The sequence below is a fragment of the Osmerus mordax genome, chromosome 5, assembly GCF_038355195.1.
Source record: "Osmerus mordax isolate fOsmMor3 chromosome 5, fOsmMor3.pri, whole genome shotgun sequence".
Classification (NCBI taxonomy): domain Eukaryota; kingdom Metazoa; phylum Chordata; class Actinopteri; order Osmeriformes; family Osmeridae; genus Osmerus; species Osmerus mordax.
This window is the reverse complement of record NC_090054.1, coordinates 21,663,194-21,675,148: the sequence shown is the minus strand read 5'-3', so window position 1 is coordinate 21,675,148 and position 11,955 is coordinate 21,663,194. Positions and strand designations below refer to the sequence as shown.

Sequence of the window (11,955 nt, the reverse complement as noted above, 5' to 3'; positions counted from 1 at the left end):
TGCAGGTCAGTCTACAGTGCCTGGAGAGCTTCCTGTGTATGTTCCACTGTGTTGGTCACGTCCACCTTCAGAGGAACAAGGAAACCCTGAAGTTCTGGTAGGTCCTCACTGCTCCAGTATAGTCCCTGAGTTACACCCTCCTCACTGCTCCTGGATGTCTACTGACCCTGGATAGTGCAGTAAGCCACTAGTGGTTTACTGTAAACCCCTGGCTCCTCATAACTGAGTTCTGTCATGCTGTGAAGTGGGACAGAAGGAAACTTTGTTTCTGAAGGCAGATCTGCTAATAAACTCTACAGTATGTGCAAAAACAAGCTAAATGCTTCAGGATCTAGTAGTGCCCCTTTAATTAGCGGAGATGGAAAGAACATGACATTTCAGACATGCTGAAGAAAGGATGCTGTGTGAAGCGGTGTGGTTTCCTGCAAGCGTTCCTTATCGTTGGGTTTGTAATCGCTGTCTCTTAGTTACAGTCCCTAGTATCAGATTGTGGGAACAATTGCTCTACACAAGAAGAAAGCTTATGATTATATGTGATCTTAGAATATGTGTCATGCTTTATTTTTTATATATATAAATATTTATATACACACACACACATATATATATATACATATATATAGACACAGTGGCTCACATGTCATTCACGTGATTCTATAGTGTAATCTGGAGACTTCCTTTGGACTGTCAGTCTCGTGGTGAAGACCTTGTTGACTGGGATGTGTTTAGCCTCCAGAATCAGGCCCTTATGATGACAAGATGCTGTTTCTTCAGGACCAGGGTGCCACAGTACGCAAGACTAGGGAGTCAGGTGGCTGAGCGGTGAGGGAATCGGGCTAGTAATCCGAAGGTTGCCAGTTCGATTCCCGGTCATGCCAACTGACGCTGTGTCCTTGGGCAAGACACTTCACCCTACTTGCCTCGGGGGAATGTCCCTGTACTTACTGTAAGTCGCTCTGGATAAGAGCGTCTGCTAAATGACTAAATGTAAATGTAAGACTACACAAACACACAACAGTGTGAGATCAGTGCAAACAACCAACACACCAGATGTGGAACCCAGCCAGTGCAGGGACACATGCTTCTCTGCTAGTGCAGGGACACATGCTTCTCTCTGCTAGTGCAGGGACACATGCTTCTCTCTGCTAGTGCAGGGACACATGCTTCTCTCTGCTAGTGCAGGGACACATGCTTCTCTCAGTCCTTTTGGTTGCACAAGACACACAGACAGTCAAACCTGTTGTGTGAGGATTCTGTAGAATCATGTTAACTCTAACTGTTGTTCTCTGCCAGCCTAGCTGTGCCCCCGGGCCAGGGCTGAGAGTGATCTGACCAAGACAGGCCAGTATAGGAGGGAGGCAGGCTGCCCAGACCCAGAGGCAGGGAGAGAGAGGTGGGGCTGTGGGGCTGTGGAGCGGGCCTGAGCAGTCACAGACAGGCTGCCCAGACCCAGAGGCAGGGAGAGAGAGGTGGGGCTGTGGGGCTGTGGAGCGGGCCTGAGCAGTCACAGACAGGCTGCCCAGACCCAGAGGCAGGGAGAGAGAGGTGGGGCTGTGGGGCTGTGGAGCGGGCCTGAGCAGTCACAGACAGGCTGCCCAGACCCAGAGGCAGGGAGAGAGAGGTGGGGCTGTGGGGCTGTGGAGCGGGCCTGAGCAGTCACAGACAGGCTGCCCAGACCCAGAGGCAGGGAGAGAGAGGTGGGGCTGTGGGGCTGTGGAGCGGGCCTGAGCAGTCACAGACAGGCTGCCCAGACCCAGAGGCAGGGAGAGAGAGGTGGGGCTGTGGGGCTGTGGAGCTGGCCTGAGCAGTCACAGACAGGCTGCCCAGACCCAGAGGCAGGGAGAGAGAGGTGGGGCTGTGGGGCTGTGGAGCGGGCCTGAGCAGTCACAGACAGGCTGCCCAGACCCAGAGGCAGGGAGAGAGAGGTGGGGCTGTGGGGCTGTGGAGCTGGCCTGAGCAGTCACAGACAGGCTGCCCAGACCCAGAGGCAGGGAGAGAGAGGTGGGGCTGTGGGGCTGTGGAGCGGGCCTGAGCAGTCACAGACAGTCACCCTTATAGTAGAAGCTACCAAAATCCTCTGCAGAGAGGCTGTTCTGGCTTCAGCAGAACATACTATCAGACTGTGAAGGGAACGGAGAGATGAATCAAGTGTTGCAAATACTTTTTAGTTGGAGTTTGTGGCTGTTTGGGAGAGAGAGCTTCCCGTCAGTGATTGCTCTGTTTTTCCCTCCTGAAGTACTAGAGTTTTTTTATTAACAAGTTTTTTTTTTTTTAAGCCAACAAACTGGCTATTGTGTCGCTGTAGTATGACTCCACCTACATCTCTGGGTGCTAGCCGGCACCCTGGATGGTGTAGGACAGCAGGCCGGTTGGAGATACCAGAGGAGGAGCTCCAAACTGCAGGGGGCATGTCAGCGTCCCAGGTCCACCACCAGCATCATGTGACAGAACCAGCATCATGTGACAGCACATGCTTTCATGTGACGCACTGATCAACTGCAAATCTGGAAAGCTTCCATTTGAAATTCCGATTTAATGGAATTTGTGCCGCGGGACAGAAAATTCAGTCAGTGCTGCGAGGAAGAATGCGAACACAACCAGGGGATCTGCGTCTTAGCCTGGAACGCACGGTTCACAATGAGGGGAAGAAAGGTTTTCCCACATCTAACCTCTGGTGAGATTAAGGGGCATTCCTATGCTCTTGTTTGGCTTATTTTGCCTCAGTGAGGCTTGGTGGAAGGAATGTTGTGGATTTTGTGTGTTTGGTGAACATTTGGTGAGCAGACCTTTGAGATGAGGCATAGGCTGTGTGGGTAGTTAGGTGTGTGTGTGTGTGTGTGGTGCTTTCATGCCTAGTCAGATGTGTGTGTGGTGCTGTGTGTGTGTGTGTGTGTGTGTGTGTGGTGCTTTCATGCCTAGTCGGATGTGTGTGTGTGTGTGTGTGGTGCTTTCATGCCTAGTCAGATGTGTGTGTGTGTGTGTGTGTGTGTGTGTGTGTGTGTGTGTGTGTGTGTGTGTGTGTGTGTGTGTGTGTGTGTGTGTGTGTGTGTGTGTGTGTGTGTGTGTGTGTGTGTGTGTGTGTGTGTGGTGCTTTCATGCCTAGTCGGATGAAGCTTTGTGGACGCGGTCTTGTGAACTGTCCAGAAGCCAACCAGATCTCATGTTGTTTCTTCGCTTAAAACGTTTGAGCCCAAATTAGCTCCTGTTCACTTGCTACCTACATATGGCAAACATTTTGACAACAAGTTTCACGTAGCTTTAAACCTTTTCAGTTCTACTCTAATACTTTCAGTTTGAATAGTTTAGTTATCTATAAACAATCGCTAACCAATGACAAGCCTCCAGTGAAACCATAGACTTATGATTTCAGGCTCAAGTTTCCATTTGTTAGTCAATGTTTGTAAAACACCATCAGATAAGCATTAGATCACTTCCTTCTGGCTGTATCACGTCTTTATTCATTTAATAGTGTATCCACTAACCTTAACGTACAGTATTGTAGCATCAGTCAGGATCGTTGGTGAGTCAACAGAGTCATTGATTGGCTCCTCTGGAGATACTGGAGGTCTATAGACTTGATCAAATTTCCCACTGTTAGTATCAAATAAAACTTGATCCTTAGCATCATGTGTTGTTTATCTCTCTCACCCCATCCCTCTATTTCATACTTTCTCTCTCTATCTCTCTCTCCCTCTCCTTCCCCCTCTCTCTCTCTGCATCATCTCTCTGTCTCTCCCCCCATCTCTCCATCTCTCTCTCCATCTCTCTCTGTCTCTCGCCCCTCTCTCCATCTCTCTCTCCATCTCTCTGTCTCTCCCTCTCTCTGCATCATCTCTCTGTCTCTCCCGCCCTCTCTCCATCTCTCTCTCCATCTCTCTCTCCATCTCTCTCTGTCTCTCGCCCCCTCTCTCAGCTCGGACATGAGCGGGGCCAGTAACACGCTGGCGAGGGAGTTCCTGACAGACGTTCACCAGCTGTGCAGCGCGGTGGCTCAGCGGGCGGAGTCACAGCGGGCGGAGTCACAGCGGGCGGAGTCACGTGAGGAGGACGAGGAGGAGAGCCACATGGCGGCGCTGGGAGAGTACCTGGTCAGGGGGCGTGGCTTCCTGCTGCTCAGCACACTGGACTCCATCATAGACCAGGTGAGACAGCCAACACAACACACCTGGCTAGACCAGGTGAGACAGCCAACACAACACACCTGGCTAGACCAGGTGAGACAGCCAACACAACACACCTGGATAGACCAGGTGAGACAGCCAACACAACACACCTGGCTAGACCAGGTGAGACAGCCAACACAACACACCTGGCTAGACCAGGTGAGACAGCCAACACAACACACCTGGCTAGACCAGGTGAGACAGCCAACACAACACACCTGGCTAGACCAGGTGAGACAGCCAACACAACACACCTGGCTAGACCAGGTGAGACAGCCAACACAACACACCTGGCTAGACCAGGTGAGACAGCCAACACAACACACCTGGCTAGACCAGGTGAGACAGCCAACACAACACACCTGGATGCAGGAGCTCTGATGTGCTGGTGGTCCCCTGAGTGAAATGAGAAGGAGATGGAGGCAGGCTGCCTTCAGTCACTAACCCTATCCTTCAGTCACTAACCCTATCCTTCAGTCACTAACCCTATCCTTCAGTCACTAACCCTATCCTTCAGTCACTAACCCTATCCTTCAGTCACTAACCCTATCCTTCAGTCACTAACCCTATCCTTCAGTCACTAACCCTATCCTTCAGTCACTAACCTTATCCTTGGGAATGCTGTTGTCTTCTCTGCCTCTCTGTAATGATCTGGTCTTTTTTTTAATCTAATGTTGTGTTCACACCGAACGCAAAGCGAATTATTTGCGCGGTGAGATTACATGTAAAGTCAATGCGAATGCGCGCGAATAAACACTGCATCATTCTCGTGGATAATTTGCTTGGCTTTACGTGAACACAGCATAAGGCTGAGCATAAGGCTCAAGATCCCCCTGTTCTGTTTCTGTTGTGTTTTGACATTTTATTTCTGCTATGAATCAGTTAGAGTTGTAAGTAAGTGGTTGAGGTTTTTGCCATGTTTTGAGTGTTCTGTCTGTTTTAGAGAGCATGCTGTCTGTTGGTCTAGTACACAGGCTCACTCTGTTCTTCTGATAATTGTGAGGAGGCCTGTGACTGACCCTGCGGTGACACGGGGAGATCTCATCCACACACGTGTCCTAACAACGCCTTCCAAACACTGATAATGCACACACACACACACACACACACATACACACACACATACACACACACACACTCTGTGCCTGTCTCCTCTGCACACACACACACAAACATACACACACACACACACACACACTCTGTGCCTGTCTCGTCTGCACACTGAACACTGAACACACACGGCAGATAGGGGGGCTATGGCCCAGTAGATTTGTGTTGCTGTGTAGTTGTGTCTGCACATGTGATTGATTCAATCAAGGGCATTGGTTAAGTAAAATGGGTGTCTTGGCATGGAGTCAGCCCTAGCCTGCCTCTAGCATGGAGTCAGCCCTAGCCTGCCTCTGGCATGGAGTCAGCCCTAGCCTGCCTCTAGCATGGAGTCAGCCCTAGCCTGCCTCTAGCATGGAGTCAGCCCTAGCCTGCCTCTGGAACTACTTCCAGCATCGATCCCAGAGCATTGATATCTCTCTAGCACAGCCTTCATGGGAGGAATGTTAATGCGCCCATACCACCATTAGCAGTGTCTAACCATGGAAGCTTCCAGAAAGGGAAGAGCAGTCTAACCAGGGCCTATGCTTGGTCTGGTGTGGGAAAAGACCCTCAAGGACTTGAGGCAGGTCTGAGGAAGACATGCAGGATGCAGCAGGTACAAAGGATAGAGAGCAGGTCTGACTCACGGAGAGGAACTAGGAACTACTGTTCATGTAATGACTCGACTCGTGTTATGACTCAGAATGTGAGTCGTATGTGAGTCGGTAAATAAATAAAACGCCACATTGAAGCAGTGGCTCTCTGCTTAGTCAGGAATTCAGAATGGAGCATGAAGCTCAATTCACAGGAAAGATCAACTGTGAAATCAGATGATCATGTATCAAAGGATGAGAAACCTCACCCTGCATCGAGCATTTTAGCCACTAACAGCTAAATCATGTTAATCAAAATGTGACATGTCGTGGATAGTTTGTCCACATGCACTAACTCAGCCTCAGAGAGTGTCATGTTTCCCCGCTCTCTCCCTGGGCCCTACACCGGCTGGGTCTGCCCCCGTCAGGGCCTCACGAGAGGCCCTCACGAGAGGCCCTACACCGGCTGGGTCTGCCCCCGTCAGGCCCTCACGAGAGGCCCTACACCGGCTGGGTCTGCCCCCGTCAGGCCCTCACGAGAGGCCCTACAACGGCTGGGTCTGCCCCCGTCAGGGCCTCACGAGAGGCCCTACACCGGCTGGGTCTGCCCCCGTCAGGGCCTCACGAGAGGCCCTACACCGGCTGGGTCTGCCCCCGTCACGAGAGGCTAATGTGTTTATCTGTGGAGCTGGAGTGTCGCCTGCAACAGCTGTTAGTCTCATTAAAGCTGTGGTTTGGGACAGACCATAATATCCTCAGGTACACACAGTGCCATCATATGTTGTGCCGGTCATTACTTCACACAAATCACAGTTGCTCCCTCCAAAACATCCCTGCTCCCATCTGAACATGGCCGTGTAACCATGGAAATCTGATATAGATGTTTCAGTACACACACCAGGCTGTACGTGGACAGGAGGATTCCTGAGTTCCTCAGCTGAAAGACTATGGGACTGCTCTGATTCTCTGGAATGGGGTATTAAATTGTCACATTACTTTGGTTATGGTGTCTACAGTAAATGCTATTCTGATCTATTTTAGAGTGAGGTCAGCTTAACCTAAAGTGGTTTAGGGCAACTCCTCCCTGTCCTGTCTAGAGGGTAGAGTGCTGACTCATCAGTGATCCTCTAGCTGGTCGCAGTCAGCAGTGAGACAGTCTTATTACAGCCCTCAACACTGGTGCTAATCTAGCCCACCTCCTCTTCATCCACTAAGTGTTGCTGTCTAGGGATTCTCGTGAAGTCACACTGGGTGTGATGAGGGCGTATCTGTCTCCTCTCCATCTGAGCTTCTCTGTGTTTCCCAGCGTCTCAGATCCCTGACAGCCCGTCACGTCTCCTGTGTTGTTGATGCCAGGACACGGCTCCCTATTATTTGTTTTTAATTCACACATGCAGGAGTGCAGAATGCAGGAGTGCATTCTCTCTCCTGCGTGAGGAATTCCCCTGTACGACAGCAGGGTGAAAGCTGAGCCGGTATTTAGGGAAAGGCTGTCAAGCAGATGCCACATAGCCAGCCCTGGAGGCTGGCATTAGCTGAAATGGGTGATTAAGGAGACAGAAGAGTTCCTGGTTGCTGCAAACTTCCCAAGGTAGCTGGGTTGAGGGGTCAGATTTTACAAAGACTAACAGACTTACCCCCTTTAACACGGTTTTGCGGCGACATTCTGGTCTGGGACTTTTCTGAAGACGTTGATGTTGCTTGTTTGCACTCTGGAAGTTTATCCATCCAGATTCCCCTGCAGGTTGGTCCGCCTGGGCTCTGGTGGGCGTTCAGAGCCGTCTGGGCCGGCGGTCTTCTCTTCCTCCCAGGGGTTCTGGTGAGATGTGGAGTGTGAGCGTTGTCTCTGGGGGAGGAACTGTCTCTTCAAAACGAGTCGGAGCGTCACTGTGTGATTTCAGACCGATAGAGACAGAGTGTGTGTGTGTGTGCGTGTGTGTGTGTGTGGGGGGGGGGTCACGTTCTGTGAGGGAGAGGAGGTAACTGTGAGGGAGAGGAGGTAACTCTCTGTGCCTGGTCCTCTCAGGAGCTGACCTGTCGAGAGGAGCTGCTGACTCTGCTGTTGTCTCTGCTGCCACTGGTCTGGAAGATCCCAGTCCAGGAGGAGAAGGCTCCAGGTGTGTACACACACTCACACACACTCACACACACTCACACACACTCACACACACACTCACACACACACTCACACACTCACACACACACACTCACTCACACACACTTTGCTCCACAGCTAACATCTGCTTCAACACAGCACTATAGCCTCAATAGCAGCTTCTGAATTAGCTCGATATCACTCTCACAACATGGTGTGCACTGTAGCCCGACAAGTACAGTTTATGGTTTGTTGTGGAGTTAGACATGATTGAATAGAGTAGACAGGAAAATGCATTACTTTCAGGCATTGTTTTATGGATTTGGCACACTTAAAGCATATAAAGCATATAAGCGCTAAGCAGACACACTGAAAGGGCTCATCTTCCTCGAGGATGTTCTAGTGTTTCACTTGCTGTGAAACCTCACCTACTCTAGTCTAGTACACTACACAATGTGCCAACGTTTTAAAAGATTGTTTTATGAATTGTTTACCGGTCTATTACCATCATTGATGTTTCTTAGTTTAGTTCAGGGATAAACTGCTCTTAAAAACCCTGTTGTACAAGAGAGCAGAGACTTCTGGTGACCCAGGGGCAACACAGGTATTTCGTGTGGACTTGCTAATCTCTTCCAACATGGGCTTCCAACATTTTTCCTCTATTAGCTTCAATATGATCTCCAAATCGGTTTAAACCGGTTTGGATTAGAACAACCAGTGTGTATGAAGTTTGAGGCTCATTAGAAAACCTTTCGATTTGATCTGAAAACATGAAGTTATAATGACGGGAAAGTTATTTTACTATTAAGTTGGGAATTCTTGATTCCCCACCTTAGTTCAGCCTTAGCTTATAAAACAGGTTTCCCCTTGAGTAGATGCCGCCTATGTCAGGGAAGAGCTAGGGTCATGGAAGGTATTTTCCCTCGGGTGGCATCAAAGACCCATTAAATGTATAGATTAGTCGTAGAGTCCAACTCTCTGACCCCTTAACCAGCTCGTTATCCTGGAGCTGCCTGGAGGCTCGGAACACTGAGAATGATGAACCTGCAGGTGTGATCCATCTGACAGAGGTGTTCCCATTTCCTGTGTTGACAGATTTCGCCCTGCCGTCCCTGCTGGAGGTGTTCCTGACCCGGGAGGTGAGGAGCGCCCCTCCCAGGGCAGGGCAGGACAAGACCGGCCCAGACGCCCCGGGATCCTGGAGGAGATCTCACGCCGGCGGAACCTGGAAGCAGCGGCGTTGTCGCAGAACCTCCCAACGCCACTCGGTGAAGGAGGCGCGGCGGTCCCAGCTGACCTCCTCAGACTCGGAGGCGGGGCCTGAGGACGAGGCGAGCACGGGCCGGGGGGGCGGGGCGCGGGCGAGGAGAGCTCACGGCGCCACACTCCGTGTGAGTTGTCAGCACCACCGGTCACAAGCACCCCCACCCCCCACCCCCGACGCCATGAGTGCCCCCTACCCCCACCCCAGCGCCCCGGGCCCCCCCCCCAGCGCCCCCTACCCCCACCCCAGGGCCCCAGGCCCCCAGACCCTGGATACGGAGACCCTAACAGACCCTGCCGCAATGTCGATCTTCAACCGCATGGAGAACTCCCCCTTCGACCTCTGCCACGTGCTGCTGTCCCTGCTGGAGAAGGTGTGCAAGTTCGACATGAGCATCAACCACAACCCTGGGCTGGCCGTGAGCGTGGTGCCCACCCTCACCGAGATCCTCACCGAGTTCGGGGACTGCTGCGGCCCCGGGGGGGGCGGGGGGGAGGACCTGGCCGGGGGCTGGACGGAGGAACCGGTGGCCCTGGTCCAGAGGATGCTCCTCCGCACCATCCTCCACCTCATGTCGGTGGACGTGGGTCCCAGTGAGGCCCTGCCGGAGAGCCTCCGACGCAGCCTGACCGAGCTGCTCCGAGCCACGCTGAAGATCCGCAGCTGCCTGGACAGACAGGCCGACCCCTTCGCCCCGCGGCCCAAGAAGACCCTGGCGGAGGTCCAGGACGACTTCTCCTTCTCCCGCTACCGGCACCGGGCCCTGCTGCTGCCCGAGCTGCTGGAGGGGGTTCTGCAGCTGCTGCTCGGCTGCCTCCAGGCCTCCGCCCCCAACCCCTTCTTCTTCAGCCAGGCGCTGGAGCTTCTCCACGAGTTTGTGCAGCACCGCGGCCTGGAGCTGTTCGAGGCGGCGGCGCTGCGCCTGGAGGGGCTGGGGAGGGCCCGGGACGCGGAGGTGGGGGGCGAGGCCGCGGAGGTGGGGGGCGAGGCCGCGGAGAGGCTGAAGGGCCTCATCGCCGGGGTCCTGAAGATCGTCGGCGCCGTCAAGAAGGCCAAGTCGGAGCAGCTGCATCAGTCAGTGTGCGCGCGGCGACGCCACCGGCGCTGTGAGTACTCCCACTTCCTGCATCACCACCGGGACCTCTCCGGTCTGCCCGTCTCCGCCTTCAAGCAGGCCGCCCGCCGCAACCCGTTCGAGGAGGAGGGCGAGGGCCGGGAGGGCGAGGCGGTCCGCTACCCGGAGCGTTGCTGCTGCGTGGCGGCCTGCTCACACCAGTGTCTGCGTCTGCTGCAGCGACTGTCCCCCAGCGGACCGGCCGTGCTCCAGGTCCTGGCCGGGGTCCAGGCCATGGGCATCTGCTGCTGCATGGACCCACGCTCGGTGGTGGGGCCCCTGCTCCATGCCTTCCAGGCCCCGGGGCTACGCAGCTACCAGGCCCACGTTCTAAGCGTGCTGAGCCGGCTGATCCTGGAGCAGCTGGGAGGAGGCCAGCCCTCGGAGACGGCCAGGCTAGCCTCCTGTAACATCTGCACTCTGGACAGCAGCCAGCTGCCGGGCCTGGAGGAGACTCTGCAGCAGGGGGAGTCCTCTCTGGCCTCCCCCAGCATGTCCTACCGCTCCCAGGGCATCCTGCCCAGCGGAGGGGGGGCAGAGGACATGCTGTGGAGGTGGGACGCCCTGGAGGCCTACCAGGAGCTGGTGTTTGGAGAGGACCGGCAGCTGAGCCAGCAGATCGCCGGGCACGTGTGCCAGCTGACTCTGCGGGGGAACGCTGTGGTGCAGTGGCAGCTCTACACGCACATCTTCAGCCCGGTGCTGCAGAGAGGGGTGGAGCTAGCGCACCACGCCCAGCAGCTGGGGGTGTCCACGGTGTGCAGCCAGGTGTGCAGCTATCACACCCACTGCCTGCCTGTGGACGTGCTGCTGGTCTACCTGCAGGCTCTGCCAACCCTGATCAAGTCAAGGTGATCATCCACTTTGTCCTCCTGTCACATTTCCTGTCTCCTCTCCTGTATCCTGTATCCTCTCCTGTCTTCTCTGCTGTCTCCTCTCCTGTCTCCTGTATCCTCTCCTGTCTTCTCTGCTGTCTCCTCTCCTCTCTCTGATCTGTGCTCTTTATGCCTCTGTAGAAACCAATCCTCCCCCATGTCAACTCGAGGTCTGGCTTGGTAATCCATTCTGACTTTAATTTGTCATCAGATCTGTATCGCCGAGTCATTGCTAATTTAAACTGGTAAATTATGAATCCCTTCCTTGCTGGACAGGCTAGACGGCAGGGTGGTAGACAGCTTAGCATGAATTTAACAGGATCCGTCAGTGAATAGATTCAGTGAATGTTTGACCTGTTTTAGAGTCAACTATTCAGTTAATTGTCTTTAACTGTGAGTCGTTTAAGATAGGGATGGGGATCGATACCCGGTTCTGTAAGGACCCGGTTCCAAAGACTGGCACTGCAGATCCATGCTGCAATATCGTTCTGCATTCTGCATGTCATTTGCATCTCATCTCCAGCTTGGTTAAACCACGACTCTAATGAGGTTCTCTCTGTTGTAAGGGCTTGTCTGCATGTTAGACTAATGTGCTGATTGGCAGATTCATTCATTTGTGCATCATCTTTTTGCTCCTGTGTTTGTTTGAGCTTGGAGTTGTTTGTGTGTCTGATTAAACTGAATCATGTTCATTTGTTATTGTCAGGCTGATAATGGCTTTGTGATTGTGAGAGGGCAGCGTTCCCCCTTGTACCAGATATC

General features: G+C 53.2%; 1 protein-coding gene across 1 annotated transcript in view; it reads left to right on the top strand.

The window, feature by feature from the left end:
• Positions 1-11,955, top strand: part of lyst (lysosomal trafficking regulator) — a 44,862-nt gene continuing 32,907 nt past the window's right edge. The window contains 4 exon segments of the mRNA XM_067236341.1: positions 1-97; positions 3,914-4,142; positions 7,872-7,962; positions 9,036-11,169. Of these exon segments, the coding sequence (XP_067092442.1) occupies positions 39-97; positions 3,914-4,142; positions 7,872-7,962; positions 9,036-11,169 (2,513 nt within the window). The 5' untranslated portion in view covers positions 1-38.